Genomic DNA, 17,002 nt, shown 5'->3' on the forward strand with positions numbered 1-17,002 from the left:
GGAATGTATACTAGAGTGATGAACCATGAGGCCTACTCAGAAATGATAAGGGGAGGGGGGGGGGGGGGGGTGTACCCGACATTTGCCAGGATGACCTATGGCCTAAAAATAGGAATATTTTATAAAGGGGCATACCTACCAGAATGGAAAGAGGAAGTGCTCTCATAAGATCAACCCAAAAGCAAGTTTTATAGGGATTATTCTGGTAAGTTTTAATTCTATGCACAATTACCATTGTTATGTTTAATGTAAGTTTATGAGTGTCAAAAAGAACACTTTAATTTTGCCAAGTGTTCCTCCAAAATACAAAAAAAAAATTGTAAAAGTAGTATACACTAACCAAATCCAGTAAAAAAATAGTAAAAATCATATATACTAAGGAAAAGTAGTATATAAAAAAAATGAGAATGGAAAGTAGATTACTGATGTGTCACGAACACCTGAAATTTATTATTGAAAATGAGTAAAGAATCCTTACAACTCCTAAATACTGGGGAATGGGGAAGCTGACTGAACCACGAATAAATGCTCATGTCTGGATACCAAAGTAAAGCAAGAACAGAATAAAGAAACGCTCAGCTAAATATTGTTCTAGAGGGAGAAAAAAGATAGTTGCTGAAATGAAAGACGTATGTATGAAAATGTATGAGAAAAGTATACTGTTATGATATGAAATGTTGTTATGAGTGATATTATGTCTGTAATGATTGTGTATAAAATATTGCGTGTCTGATCTGTGTGTGTGTGGGGTGTGGGGGGGTGGGGGTGGAGGGGGGGGGGTAGGGTGGGAGCAGTTATGCCGTGTTTCGAGAATTTCTGTGTAAATTCTAGAACCACTCAGCTTCCTACCAACTCAAACACACAATATTTTAGATGTGAGTGTGGGATGATAGAATTCTACCTACTGCATGTCACGTCTGTGTGTGTAAGTTTAAATTCTGTTGCAGGAAGAAGTAGATGCAGGGGTCAAACTGCACTGACAAGTACCTGTTCGGCGATCCATGGAAGTTTTAGTGGAAGTGCGTAAGAGAGGACCATGGAGTATTTATGTAACTCTGTGATAATAGTGTCAGTGACTATTGTTAGTGAAAAAAGAACAGTTGAGAAGCTACTCTTGAAAAAAACTTTTGTCTTATCCTTGTTGAAGGGAAGACTTGTATTGTAGTTCATGTTGACACTGGACTTGGTGTTTAAGCCATCTTTCTCTTATATGTAAATTAGTTTGTTTCTAATGTTTGGAGACATGAGAGGTTTACGAAGCAGTATATATATGTATATGAAGAATGGGGTTTGTAATATGTCTGAAGTTCAAACATATGTCATTACTTGAAGCAAATGAAATTGGTGTGTCTATTTTTATAAGTAGAGAGAGTCTTAAGAAATTCCTGTACCTTGCAGCATACTTCAGAGAAGAAAGTGAAAGAGAGTTTGCAGCAGCAAGCTAACCAGCAAGGAAAGATGGCCAAGCATGTCAAGTAAGTTATCTCGTAAAAGAAGATGAAGTTAGTATATTAACTTCACACTTAAATTGTCATCCAAAGCTGTTAGATTATCTGTGCATAAATTATAATAGATGAGACTCAATCTGGACATAAACAGTAGTTCATTCACCAATCAAAGTGCAGGTAAAGTCTCAGACCTGCATATGGCTATGATTCACCAGGTCAGTCCACTACTGTGGATTCCCCTGCAGCACTCACCTTGGTCAAGTGGGAGGTTGTTCTGAGAAGTGCCAGGCAGCAAAAGACTTCCCAGAGGTTAATCTAAATGCCTCTCTGGTTCATCTGATGAACAGGTTTTGGAATTCTCTGTAACTGATAAATATCCTGAGGCAAATGCAGTCACTTGCCCTGTTTCAGGGGATATGGAACAGATGCTTTTGGATGTCTCCAAGGGCACATGGTGCAGCCAACTTTAGGTAGTGGCTCATATTGGTACTAATGACATGTCTCACTATTGATTGGAAGAGATCCTCTCAGGTTTCAGGTGGCTGGTTGAAATGGTAAAGACTGCCAGTCTTGCATGTTAAGATGAAGGTATAGATCATGATCTGTAGCATCAATGACTGTAGACATTTGGTACAGAGCTGAGTGGAGTGTCTGAACCACAGTGTCAGATGGTTCTGTGAGCATGTAGGCTGCAGACTCTTCAACCTGCACCATAAGTCGGTGGGCTTTTGGGTTCCATGTAATAGGTCAGGGGTCCACTACTCACAGGAAGGAGTTACATGGATCGTAGGGGCTGTGTGGAATAGACTGACTTGCTTTTGTATCTTGGGGAACTACAGAAAGGGTATGAGCCTAAAATAATGAAGGTCAAACACAAGACAAGGTTAGGCCTATAAAAAATCAACATTATAGTTGTAAATTCCTGCAGTCATATTGGGAAAGAACCAGAACACTAAGTGCTAATAAATGGCACTAGAGCTCAAATTGTCATAAGTATGGAAACCTGGCTAAAGCTGGAGAAACGTTCAGCCAAAATTTTTAAAAAGGATTTTTTTATTTATTTTATTTACACATCTAGTTCTGTAGGACCAAATTGAGGAGCAAATTGCCAAGGTCATGGAATGTGTCAACACATGAATTTAGAACATAAAAGTGATAACAGATAAAATAAAATGTTTATGAACCCAAAAAGTCACACCTAAGCTTAAGTAAATGCAATCAACCATATAGCATAGGAATCAGCTTAATTTTTCAAGGAATTCCTCAACAGAATAGAAGGAGTGATCCACGAGGAAACTAACTGTGTTCAGAAAGGATGGATCAAATTCAGTCAGTGGTAAAGCATGTCAGCTGCAAGATACAATCAATAACCTCACTATGCAATAGCAGTAGTAATATTACTAATGACAGTGCCACAAAAGCAGAGTTACTAAACATGGTTTTCCAAAATTCCTGCAATGAATAAGATGAAGCAAATATTACAGAATTTGAATCAAGAACAACTGCCAACATGAACTTGGATGTAGATATCCTAAGCGTAGGAAAGCAGCTTAGATCACTTATAAATAGGAAAATCTTCTGCAGCAAAGATCACTTGGTATTTTTATTTCACAATGACTGGTTTTGACAGAATCTTGCTGTCATCATTGTATGCAATGCACCAAAGATACAGGCACTACAAAGTGAATTTATCACACTGTACAAACCAGCATATCAGTGATATGAGATACCTAAGTGTTAGTTTACCTTCCTGCAGAATTTCTTATTCACATCCATAACTGCCACCAACACAATGGAACACTTTCCCCTCATAAGAATGGATGCCATGTTGGCTTGTGAAATACATAAAAAAAGACTAAATAAAATACCCACTGCGGTAACTGTGTGCCCAGGACCATGGGTGATCAAGTAGAAAGTGCAGTCATGGTCCAAGGGCATCACAGGAAAAACTGAGTGATCAAGCAGCTGATGGCAGAGCTGGTGACATATGCATGCACATATCAATATTTAACATGTTACAGGAATACACTGGAGAATCGGTAACTGCCACTCTTACATAAACTACACTGGAGAATCACTGCACCATGAAATTCCAGATTTATCATATGAGGCACTGGAAGTTTGACATCCACATAGATACTAACTTACAGTGGATACTGCCAGCTCTAGCTGTTGTTGTGATCCAGACTATTTACTGGTGATCTCGTTATTTCTCCTGTAAGGAAGGGTAGATTTCTAGTCTGTGAGGTTATACTTTGTTTATGACATCTACGCTATGGTGTATGAATCATCATGGTATACTGCACTAGAATATGATGCATGCTTCGCCTGTTCACACTAGAGCTGACAGTATTTGCCTTAAGTTAGTATCTATGTTCATGTCAAATACTCAGTGCATCATATGATATATTAATTCATCACACAAAAAATTGCAGGCAACTGGTATATTTTGTGATCTGTCAAAGGCATTTGACTGTGTAAATCACAATATCCTTTTAAACAAATTAGAATATTATGGTGCAACAGGAAATGCTGGAAATTGGCCCATATCTTATATCTCTGGCAGGAAACAAAGGATGTTATTAGGAAAGAGACATATATTAAGCTATCAGGCATCATCCAACTGGGAAGTAATTACATGTGGGGACCCACAAGGTTCCATTTTAGGGCCATTATTTTTCTTGTGTATATCAATGACCTTTCATCAGTAACATTACCAATCTGGAGGAGGCAGGGAAGGGGAAGGGCTAGTAGCATACAGATGGGAAGACAGAGGAATACTGTGTGGTTGACTGTGCACAGACAAGGATTCCACTAGGCACAGTGTCAGAACGAAAAAAAGAAGCAAAAAGGAAAGAAGTGGGGAAAGATTGGTGGGTGCACTCGCAGAGGGCAGCAAACAAAGAGGCTGGGAGATAAGAATAGAAGGAGATGATAGGAAAGAGGAGGTGGGAACTGTTGGGTGGAGGTTGTGGGGACACTATGTTACCATAGGTTGAGGCCGGGAAGGTTAAGGGAGTAGAGAACGTATTGCAAGGATAGCTCCCATTTGTGCAATTCAGAAAAGCTAGTGGTGGAGGAAAGGTTTCAGATGATCAAAATATCCACGGGTGTACTGCCGGTCTATAGTGTCCAATGGGCAAAATATTTCGGCGATTAAACATGTCGCCATCATCAGGTGAATTGACGGACTGATCTCCTGTGAACGCTCCGGCACGGAGATCCGTACGCTATGGCTGCTCAGGGAGAACTGGGTTCGGTCGCGGCGGCGGCCGATTTAAATACCCTCCGCCCGCGGCGCGCTCCCTCCGCCGTCCGCGCCCCGCGCCACGGTAGCGCGGTGGAACAGATTGCGACGGCGTCTGAGATGACGTCGGTGTGATGGCTCTGTCCGCCGTGGTCGTCACAACTATGCGTTTGCTCGATTTACTCTTGATTAACCCAACCGCTGGTTCCCAAGCCTTGCTAAGATTATAGCCACAGTCACGGTTTATGAGGTCGTCATTGGTGCGAATTTCGATGGCCTCTCTAACAACGCTGTCCCAGTATCTCGACGTCTGTACCACAATCCTCGTGCTGTCATACTCCATAGCGTAATTTTCCGACAAACAATGTTCAGTGACCGCCGACTTGCTCGGATACATCAGTCGAGTGTGCCTCTGGTGTTCACGGCATCGATCCTCGACGGTACGCATCGTCTGACCAATATACGACTTGCCACTTTGACACGGAATCTGGTACACGCCGGCCTTCCTCAAACCGAGGTCATCTTTGGCGCTCCCAACCAGTGCACGAGTTTTATTCGGAGGACAAAACACAGTTCCGACCCGGTGTTTCTTCAGAATGCGGGCGATTTTCCCCGAGAGTGCGCCTGTGTATGGAATAAATGCAGTGCCTACCTCCTCCCTCGTGACTTCATCCATCTCAACAGGTTGTGATGCAGTGGTTGGGCGGAGAGCACGTTGGATCTGCCACTCTGAGCACCCATTTTTTTCGAAATACAGTCTTGCACGGAACCTGCAGAGATGGTTTGTCAAGGAGACGTGAGAACTTAGCTGTTTGACGTCCCGTAGCCTTCTTATGGGCGGAATCAGCTGACACCCAGGTGACACCATCAATCCAATCCCAGGAAAAAGAAGTGAACTTAGTAGCCAGTTGCAAATGTAATTTGAGTAATTCCTGTGAGATAAACTCAAGGCTCCGGCGGGTGAATTGCACTCTCTCACGTACTGATGCGAGGCTGGCTCGTTTCTTGATTCTCTTAGCTGCTGCAGAATCGATGTGATGCATAACCTTAGCAAAATTTGACTGTCATCAATTTGAGTGGCATGGTGTTGAGTGATGATGCGGTCTCGGTTTTGCAGAAAGGTCTCAACTTCGTTCCCACCCCCAAGTTCACTCCGGTCGCAGAAATTGTTAGTGCTGTTGAACAGGTTGCAGCTCGACTTCCGCCAGAATCAGCCGAGGAAATACGTCGTGAAACTTGTCGTGCGTTGACGAAATCCAAGCCGATGAAGTCAAATATCAGCAGTAAAGAGAGGGCGGCCATTCGTGATCTGAGGGAACGCTCTGAAATTGTTGTCTTACCGGCTGACAAAGGCAATGCTACAGTTGTTGTCTCCCATAAGGACTACACTGATAAGATGCAGAGCCTGCTAAATGACGATTCCTACCGGAAGATCAGCGTTGACCCTACAAAGAAGGTGGAGAACAAAACGAGGGTTATTCTCAAGGACGCAGATTTACCGGAGGGTGACGCTAAGAAATTGTTATCCCAAGGTCCGGTACCGCCTAGACTATATGGACTCCCGAAGGTTCACAAAGAGGGGGTACCATTACGCCCCATTGTCAGCAACATCAGGGCATCTACATATTTGTTGGCCAAATACCTGACGGGAATATTTAGTCCTTATGTGGGTCAATGCCCTCATCACATCCGTAATTCCGTGGATTTTGTTAAATGCCTTGATAGCTTCAGGTTGGATGAGTCAGATATCATGGTGAGTTTTGACGTCGTTTCCTTGTTTACGAGGGTACCCCTGCGAGAGTCGCTAGAGTTGATTGGTCAGAGGTTTGACGAGAATACCACTGAACTTTTTAGGCATGTCTTGACTTCCACGTATTTTCTTTTTAATGGAGAATACTACGAACAAACGGAAGCAGTCGCCATGGGTAGCCCACTCTCACCGGTGGTAGCGAATTTGTACATGGAGAACTTCGAGGAGGAAGCCCTGTCGTCATCCGAATGGAAACCTACTTGCTTTTTCCGTTACGTGGACGACACGTTCGTCATCTGGCCACATGGTATGGATAAACTCCTTGACTTCCTTACACATCTAAACTCCATACACCCCAACATCAAATTCACTATGGAGACTGAAACGGAGGGTAAATTACCTTTCCTTGACGTCTTGGTCAGGAGAAGAGCTGACGGCACCCTAGGTCATGGGGTGTATCGAAAGACAACACACACTGATCTGTATTTGCATGCAGACAGCTGCCACCACCCTTCACAGAGCAATGGGGTACTTAAAACTCTTGTACATAGGGCGCGCACTATCTCTGACACAGAGAGTCTACCCCAGGAATTGGAACATCTGAGAACTGTATTTCGAAAAAATGGGTACTCAGAGTGGCAGATCCAACGTGCTCTCCGCCCAACCACTGCAGCACAACCTGTTGAGATGGATGCAGTCACGAGGGAGGAGGTAGGCACTGCATTTATTCCATACACAGGCGCACTCTCGGGGAAAATCGACCGCATTCTGCAGAAACACAGGGTCGGAACTGTGTTTTGTCCTCCGAATAAAACTCGTGCACTGGTTGGGAGCGCCAAAGATGACCTCGGTTTGAGGAAGGCCGGCGTGTACCAGATTCCGTGTCAATGTCGCAAGTCGTATATTGGTCAGACGATGCGTACCGTCGAGGATCGATGCCGTGAACACCAGAGGCACACTCGACTGATGTATCCGAGCAAGTCGGCGGTCGCTGAACATTGTTTGTCGGAAAATCACGCTATGGAGTATGACCGCACGAGGATTGTGGTACAGACGTCGAGATACTGGGACAGCGTTGTTAGAGAGGCCATCGAAATTCGCACCAATGACGACCTCATAAACCGTGACTGTGGCTATAATCTTAGCAAGGCTTGGGATGGCTATAATCTTAGCAAGGCTAGGGAACCAGCGATTGGGTTAATCAAGAGTAAATCGAGCAAACGCATAGTTGTGACGACCACGGTGGACAGAGCCATCACACCGACGTCATCTCAGACGCCGTCGCAATCTGTTCCACCGCGCTACCGTGGCGCGGGGCGCGGACGGCGGAGGGAGCGCGTCGCGGGCGGAGGGTATTTAAATCGGCCGCCGCCGCGACGGAACCCAGTTCCCCCTGAGCAGCCATAGCGTACGGATCTCCGTGCCGGCGCGTTCACAGGAGCTCAGTCCGTCAGTTCACCTGATGATGGCGACATGTTTGATCGCCGAAATATTGTGCCCGTTGGACACTATAGACCAGCAGTACACCCGTGGATATTTTGATTATCAAATACGCCGGGAGAAACTCAAGAATCACAGGTTTCAGATGGTTCAAGTATTAAAGCAGCCATTCAAATCAGGCATGATATGCTCAGCTGCATGTTGTACCATAGGATAGCCTACTTTGTTCTTGGCCACAGTTTGGCAGTGACCGTTCATGGCGGAGGACAGCTTGTTGGTAGTCATACAAATATAAAATTCTGTGCAATGGTTTCAGCAGAGCTGGTAAATGATTCCTGGCAGATTTAAACTGTGTGCTGAACCAAGACTCAAAATCTGGGTTATTTACTGTTTATCCTCTGCTTCCCCACATTTGAGTCTCAGTCAGGCACACGGTTTTAATCTGCCAGGAAGTTACCTATCAGCACACACTCCACTGCAGAGCGAAAGTTTCATTCTGGGAACATCCACCAGGCTGCGGCTAAGCCATGTCTCTTCAATACTCTTCCTTCCAGGAGTGCTAGACCTAATAGCTTCGTAGCAGAACTTCTGTAAAGCTTTCAAGGTGAAAGATGAGGTACTGGTGCAAGGAAAGTTGCTAGGGTGGGTCGTGAGTCATGTGCAGGGAACATAGTTGATAGTGCACTTGCCGATGAAAGGGAAAGGCCCCAAGTTTAAGTTCGTGGTGTGGCAATCAGTTTTAATCTGGCAGGAAGTTTCATATCAGTACACATTTTGCTGCAGAGCAAAACATTCTGGTACCATCCCCAGACTGTGCCTTTCTTCTACCAGTGCTAGTACTGCTAGTTCCACAGGAGAGTTTCTGTGAAATGTGGAAGGTACGAGATGAGGTACTTGTGGACATAAAGCTGTGAGGGTGGGTAGTGAATCATGATTAGGTAGCTCAGTCAGTAGAGCACTTGCCCACCAAAGGCAAAGTTCCCGAAATCAAGTCTTGGCCCAGCACATAATTTCTGTCTGCCAGGAAGTTCATTTAAAGCAAGTTCTTTGGTACAAAATTGTGTCCATTAATCATGTACACACATTTTCAATAAATTCCCAGCATCCAAAAGAAGTTTAACTACAGTACTAATGAAGTTCAGTTAAAGGAGAACTGAAAAGGATTTATTGATGGCAAACTCTCTCTACACTGCTGATGAGCTATTTACAGTGGACTATATCTGTATGTACCAAATAATGTGAGTGTTATGTACAATTTCATTTCTGAACATCTTCAATGCAATGATGTGTTTATTGAAAATAAGTGCTGTAAACTGGCTTTCTCTTTGTTGATGCAGGGGTAAAATAGCTTAAGAATAATCATTTGCACATTGGTATATTGTACATTTGCATGTGTTCTGAGAAGCTTATTACTTTTCTAAATGTAAAGTTTTTGACTTACTCTACATCCATGAGTATTGTGTCACTTGAGACCTGTGGAAGGTACATTAGCAATCTCTTTTCTTTCAAAATATTTATGTGTATTCTTGTTTTCTTGACATGTTCTACATTCTTCAAGACCTCCTCATTATGGATCTATGATACAAAGAGTACATTCAATCTAATGTAGTGTTATCATAGAAATTTGCTCACTGCCATGGGGCCTCCAACAAGCCCACCCATTTCAGACTACCTTACCAGAGATTTTGATGAATCATGTGAACACTGCTCAACCTTTGCATCAAATCTGTCCCAGAAAATAGGGTCATCATGATCACTTCATAAGATGATCATGTGTCAGGAGTGCACTCTACTCTTACGTCAGTTTCATCACTCTGCAATCGATCAGTGTGTTAGTGGCTCATTCAGTGCTAGAGGGATGCAGAAGAATGTCTTACCATGTTATCTGCAGTATGGTTTGCTGTCCCATTTCACTTCATACTTGTTGTCCAGAAACGAATGCATTGGTGTAAGTTCCTTATGGGTGATAGCAATTGCACAACATGAAGATCTGCTACTCCAAATTACCTGCCAAACACGAATTTCATGAACTCAGCTGCAATGAGGATGTATGTATCATCTCACTGCGACATATGAAAATATATGCTGGATCAGGACACAAACCTGGATTCCCTGCTTATTGTGCGTGATCACCTGAACCACTTTGGCTATCCATACACACTCCCTGCTTATCCCAAACCTCCATGTGCCACTGTCCATGTCCTAATATCATAGTTTTTGTATGTTTTCCTTGAAGCTTGAAGCTTTTCATGATTGCCACATAGGGAGAATGTCACCACCATAAGGAATTGAGGCCATTTCTATCATCTTATGCTCCATCTCAACTTATGAAACTTACATTTGATTTTATGATCTGCAGCTGTATGAAATATTATGCCAAATTATTCACTGAATGGAAAATTTCATGACATCAGTTGCAACTGGTATAGCTGTATTACACAACTGAGAAATCAGCAACGTAAACATTATGTTCAAATTTATGGAATTCATATGGCCCAGTTTCTTATGCTTCTCGCAAGCAAAGTTTTGCTAATTTCACAAAATTTACCCAATTTCATTAGGGTAAATTTGTGAAAATTTATGCTTTTTCTAGTTTCTTTAGTTTAATTTCACCTTTTATGTTAATTTACTGAAAAATCGTGAATACCAGGTACAGAAAGAAATGGGATAGGAATTTTAAACATCATGAGATAGGAATTTCAAACATCATGGGATAAAATTTACCTCAAATAATGATTGCAGTACCTAGGGCATAATGTACATTAAGAATTCATGTCTATGTCTTTTTTATTATTTACAAGAATTACATTAATTCATAAACATGAACATCAGAATGAGAATGTTAGACATAAAGTTTAGTTATTTATTCAGGTGGCACTTAAATGTAATTACAAATACAGAAAGATACTGAAGGTAAAGAACTGCTTCAGTCCTTCAAAGGCATGATTTTCCACTTCCCCTATACAATCAGAGTCGAAATTGCATATAATCTAGTACATCATGAGTCATGTCAGCCCAAGCATAATATGCCAACTGGTAGGCAGTCTTCCCATCTTTGTCTTGAGCATTAATATCTGCCCCCGCATTCACCAGAATCTCAAGCATGTCAAATACATCAGGATAATACCAAGAATCACTGACTGCCAACATCAAGGCTGTTCTACCATCGGCATTCCTCTCATTCACTGGAACATTTGCATCTTCAAGTAAATATTTTGTGCCCATGAAATTTAATGATTGAACTGCAATGTGTAATGGGGAGCATCCCTTGTGGTCATGTGCACTTTCAGTGTGACCATTGTCTATTAGTTTCTTCAGCATTTCTACACTTGACTGTGCTGCACAGTGCAGCAATGTTGTCTCATGCTCAGGATCCCACCAGCAGTCTGACAAAGATATCCCCAAAGAAATCAAATGGTCCAACATCTGTAAATAGAATGTAAGTAAACTATTAGAAAATTTCTATTTTCAGAATTAGAGATTCTTTAATAAAAAATGAAAGCTAAAACAGGCATATAAGCAAGATTATTACAGGATTAATAAAAACTGAATGCAGGCTCTATGTAAAATATTACAAATAATTGTTTAAAAATAGCAAGATATTAAGAGATATGCTTTGAAACATTCAAAATTTATAACATAAATAAAGAAATAATTGACTAAAAGTAGGATTTAAAAAAAATTACAGCTAAATAAATAAGTGCTAGTTAATTATTTGCATTTACACTAGATAATAATTGGGACCTCTCACAGTGACATGAAGAGAGACAGCTTTACTATTACAGCACATTGTCTCAGTGAAAAATATGGCAACATGGTGACCATTACATCATTTCTTGCTTTATATGCATGATATGTCCGTAGTTCACACACACACACACACACACACACACACACACACACACACACACACACACACACACACACACACACAGCAACACACAGAAATTAATTTTATTATAAATTAAATTCTTTAGAGAAGTTCATAGCAGATCAACAATTTTTATGATTGAATCTCTCTCCTTCCTGTCAATATAATGTAATTGGATGGATAAAAAAAACTATTCACCAAGCGGCAGCAGAACACACATATAAAAGAAGGTTATAATTAGGCAAGCTTTCAGAGCCAGTGCCTCCTTTTTCAGGCAGAAGGGGAAGGAAGAGGGGTGACTGAACAGGACTGGAGAGGTCTAGGAAAAGAGATAGATTTCACAAAACTCATCGAAAACTGCAGGTCAAGGAAGACTTACTGGACAAGATGTTGGGGACTGCACTGGATGAGAATTGAAAATCTAAGATCTTAAAGATGAAAGACAGGGTAATATTCAAGACAGAGGTTACTGCTAAAACATCATGTACGAGTTAATAAGAGTGAATAGCTAAGTGCATTTTATATAACACAGGTGGAAGGGGGGCAGCGAAAAATAGTGAAGTAAGAAAATTAAAGATGTAGTAAACTAAAACAGAGTAAAGACAGGAGTAGTTACTGTGAAGAAATGTTGAGATGAAATAAATCAACGTAAATTAAGGTCAGGTGGTTGGTGAAAACCAAAGACATGTTGTAGCAGTAGTTCTGACCTGCGGAGTTCTGAGAAACTGGCATCTGGGGGAAGAATCCAGATGGTGTATGAGGTGAAACAGGCAATGAGGTCATGATTGTTATGTTGTAGAGCGTGCTCTGCAACATGATAGTGTGTGTTGCCAGTATTTATCCTCTGCCTATGCTGATTCATCCTAACTGATAATCTGGTGGTAATCATGCTGATGTAAGAGGCTGAACAGGTTTACATAACAATTGGTATACAATGCGTCAGTTCACAGGTGGTTCTCTCTTTGATAGTGTATGTTTTGTCCATTACAGGGCTGGTGTAGATGTTGGTAGAAGGCTGCATAGGGCAAGTCTTGATGCAGGGATGGCCACAGGGGTAGGAGCCATAGAGTAAGGAGATGGGTGCAGAAGGAGCATAGGGTCTGACAATAATATTGCGGAGATTGGGAGAGCAACGAAAAGCTATTGCAGGTGTAGTGGGCAAAATTTCATACAGAATGGATCTCGTTTCAGCAGAGGATTATAGAAAGTCATGGCCTTGACAAAGTAGCTGATTAATACAATCCAGACCAGGATAATACTGAGTGACCAGTGTTGTGCTCCAAAGTTGTCTTTGGAGGGATCAGCAGTGATTGGATGTGATGGCCCAGGAAATCTGCTTTTGAACTAGTCTGGTGGGGTAATTATGCCCAGTGAAATCTGAGGTGAGAATGGTGGTGTATTCCTGTAAAGAGTCTGCATCTGAGCAAATATGTTTGCCTTGAATGCCAAGGCTGTATGGGATAAAACGTTTTACATGGAAAGGATGGCAAGAGTCAAAATGTAAGTACTGCTGTTTGTTAGTAGGTGTAACATGGACAGAAGCATGTAGCCTTCTGTGAGGATGAAATAGACATCAAGGAAAGTGGTATGGGATTCGGAATAGGGCCATGTGAAATTTAGTTGGGGGGAAGGTATTCAGAAAGTACAGAAATTTTAACAGGTCAGCCTCACCATGAGTCCATATGATAAAGCTGTCATCAATGTATCTAAACCAAACCAGGGGCTGAAGACTTATGGATCCCAGGAAAAGGTTGGTATAGGAAGGAGCCATCCTGGTTCCCATAGCTGTACCCTGATCTGTTTGTATGTCTGCCCCTCAAAGGCAAAGTAGTTGTAAGTAAAAAGTTGATTAAGGTGAGTAGGAAGGATCTTAGGAAGAAGGTAAAATATGAGGGTGCATAGTTTGGATGGGGCAAGAAGTTCTATGGATTGACGTTGTAATGATCTTTAAAACATTACTACTTAGTATGTCATTCTCAATGGAGAGAAGTCTTCTGATGTAAGAGTGATTTCAGGTGCGCTGCAGGGGAGTGTCATAGGACCGTTGCTATTCACAATGAATATAAATGACCTTGTGGATAACATCGGAAGTTCACTGAGGCTTTTTACGGATGATGGATGCTGTAGTATATCGTGAGGTTGTAACAATGGAAAATTGTATTGAAATACAGGAGGATCAGCAACGAATTGACGCTTGGTGCAGGGAATGGCAACTGAATCTCACTGTAGACAAGTGTAATGTGCTGCAAATAGATAGAAAGAAAGATTCTTTATCATTTAGCTACAATATAGCAGGTCAGCAACTGGAAGCAGTTAATTCCATAAATTATCTGAGAGTAGGCATTAGGAGTATTTAAAATGGAATGACCATATAAAATTAATCGTCAGTAAAGCAGATGACAGACAGAGTTTCTTTGGAAGAATCTTAAGGAAATGCCGTCTGAAAACAAAGGATGTAGGTTACAGTACACTTGTTCGCCCACTGCTTGAATACTGCTCACCAGTGTGGGATCCATACCAGATAGGGTTGATAGAGGAGATAGAGAAGATCCAATGGAGAGCAGTGCGCTTCGTTACAGGATCATTTAGTAATCATGAAAGCATTACGGAGATGATAGATAAACTCCAGTGGAAGACTCTGCAAGAGAGATGCTCAATAGCTCGGTACGGGCTTTTGTTGAAGTTTCGAGAACATACCTTCACCGAGGAGTCAAGCAGTATATTGTCCCTCCTATGTATATCTCACGAAGAGACCATGAGGATAAAATCAGAGAGATTAGAGCCCACACAGAGGCATAATGATAATCTTTCTTTCCACAAACAATATGAGACTGGAATAGAGGGGAGAACCAATAGAGGTACTCAAAGTACCCTCCGCCATACACCGTTGGGTGGCTTGTGGAGTATGGATGTAGATGTAGATAAAAGACCCCAGGAAGCACTTAATCATATGATAAATACATGGATGCATATATGCATGGTATTGGACAGTTTATAATGATCCTGGTGTAGGCTGTTGCATTATAATGTGTTAGTCCTTGTGAGAGGCCTGAGGTTTTAAGAAGGGACTGAAGGTCACTTTGAATCACAGGGATGGGATCTTAATGGCAGATGCTGTATGTAGAGGTGTCATACAGCTGGCATAGACCATCACAAACATACTCCTTTCGGTCAAGTACCACACTGGTAGATTCTTTGTCTGTTGGGAGGATAATGATGGAGTCATCTGCTTTTAGGGAATGTAGAGCCTTGTAGTTCTGCAGAGGACAGGTTACAACATGTTGTAGGAAACTGAGGAAGGTTTGTGAATCAATGACGGATGTGAGGAATACTTTGAAGGTAATGGTGGTGGATCAAGTTAGGATCATGGTTGGAACTGTTCAAGGCAGGGTTCAATGTCAGGTTTGCAATTGGAAAGGTTTTGGGATTTGGTTACAAAGTGATATTTCCAGTTGACATTACATGTGTAGGAAAGTATGTCCTTCATGAAAGCAGCATGATCAAATGCAGGATTAGGGCTAATATTGATACCCTTGGATAATTCAGGAGGGGAGAGTGCTTTAGATGAGAGGTTGAGGACACTGTACTGTTGTGACTGGTTCTTGCGATTATGAGTTATTATTGGTCTGGGTGGCAGTGGTGAAGGCTGTTGGCTGTGAAGGAGATTGGCCAAGCTCAGTTTGTAGGAGTGGTGGTTGATGGTGTGTCTGCTTAGCGAGCTGCAGAGAGACAGGAAGGGAAACATCAAAGTTCAGATAGTTTAGGAGAAGGTAGGATAGTTTTTTGAGGTGAAGTCTGGCATGTTACAGTTTAAGTTGGCTTTGTGGATGATACTATCCAAGACAACATGATAAGCAGGTAATTGCATGATTTTGTAGAAGGAGACATGTCTGGTGGAGTGGAAACTGGCTGATGAGGCTTTTGGGTCACAGGTTAGCCAGGTAAGAGCATGAGATTGCTGTATTTGAAACTGTAAAAGAGTCTGGTGTAGAGTAGGGTTACAACCAGAAACAGTGACCTTCACTGTTAGGCCTTTTGCAGTAACACCGAGGGACAATCAGGTTTCAAGAAATGGAATGTGGGACCTTAGTGCAAAAGCACGTTTTTGAAAAGAACAGATGTGACAAGATTCACCATGGCAAGAGAGGATAGTTTGTAGTGTTAGAAATCATGGGAGTAGCAAAAGAGATTAGGTAGATAGAAGACAAAATGTGATGGAAGAAAAGCAAGGGGAAAATCCAGAAAAAATTAGAAAAATTCGTACAAAAATTGTGAGAATAAAAGTGCTTAACAAGAGTTAATGAGTGGGTGAGAATTTCTCACCAGAAAAGTGGTCTAAATGATAAAAAAAAATTACTAGAAAAGAAAAATAAATTTGTTGGGAAAGTTGTGGAAACAGACAATATTTTAAAAACTGGGTAAACAGGAAGAGAAAGTAAACTACTTAGCATGACAATTCTTTTTGTGCTACACTAACTGAGTGATGGATAATGCAAACTGTTCTCCTACAGTTTTATATTTATTAATGTTACTGTGTTTTCAAACTGTGATGAGTCATTAACAAAAGATTTCATAAAGGAGTAAAGGTGCTTTAAAGCTGTTTTTGGCATGCCTGACCACTTAAGCAGCTGTCTACAAGAGGACCTAGAGTGTACATAACCTATTATCCTTATCACATATGTCTGCAACAAAAAATACTTTTTTCCTTAATGACAACTTATACCAGAATATGAATTGATGGATGAAAATAGACACTGGTGGTTGACCAGAATGTTTGTCATCTTCCACAGATTCTCAGCCTTCCTTTAAACACTGAAACCACTCAAATGGTCTTGCCTGACTCAGTGCACTCTCATCAAATGCCTCAGTCAGCATGTTGTGTTTCTCAGCTGCAGTTTTCTTCAACTTGAAACAGAATTTGTGGCAAATCCATTGCCCCTTCACATAATCCATTTCACAATTTGCACAAGCACTGAAACATGTTCTGAAATGCGCGAACACAGCTCACAACTGCATGTGCTGAAGATGATGTGACTTTGTGTCACAGTAGCTAAGACATGTATCTCAAGATATCTAATGGTTTGACCAATGCAATGAAATTCTCAGATATTCTGGGTAGCACCTCATACAGGAGGAGCAGTACCCATTGCTCAATGTCCATACAGAATTCCATATAGTAAATAAGCCTTAGTCAAAGAGATGATTAAAGAACAGCTGGTAGTGGATTTCATTAAACCTACAGAACT

General features: G+C 41.6%; 1 protein-coding gene across 1 annotated transcript in view; it reads right to left on the reverse strand.

Annotated features, from left to right (window-relative positions):
* Positions 1-10,654: 10,654 nt before the first annotated feature.
* The window catches only part of LOC126281675 (serine/threonine-protein phosphatase 6 regulatory ankyrin repeat subunit A-like), a 362,879-nt gene continuing 356,531 nt past the window's right edge, over positions 10,655-17,002 (reverse strand). The window contains exon 21 of the mRNA XM_049980838.1: positions 10,655-11,311. Within this exon, the coding sequence (XP_049836795.1) occupies positions 10,853-11,311 (459 nt within the window). The 3' untranslated portion in view covers positions 10,655-10,852. The remainder of the gene's footprint in view (positions 11,312-17,002) is intronic.

This window comes from Schistocerca gregaria, chromosome 1, assembly GCF_023897955.1.
Source record: "Schistocerca gregaria isolate iqSchGreg1 chromosome 1, iqSchGreg1.2, whole genome shotgun sequence".
Lineage (NCBI taxonomy): Eukaryota > Metazoa > Arthropoda > Insecta > Orthoptera > Acrididae > Schistocerca > Schistocerca gregaria.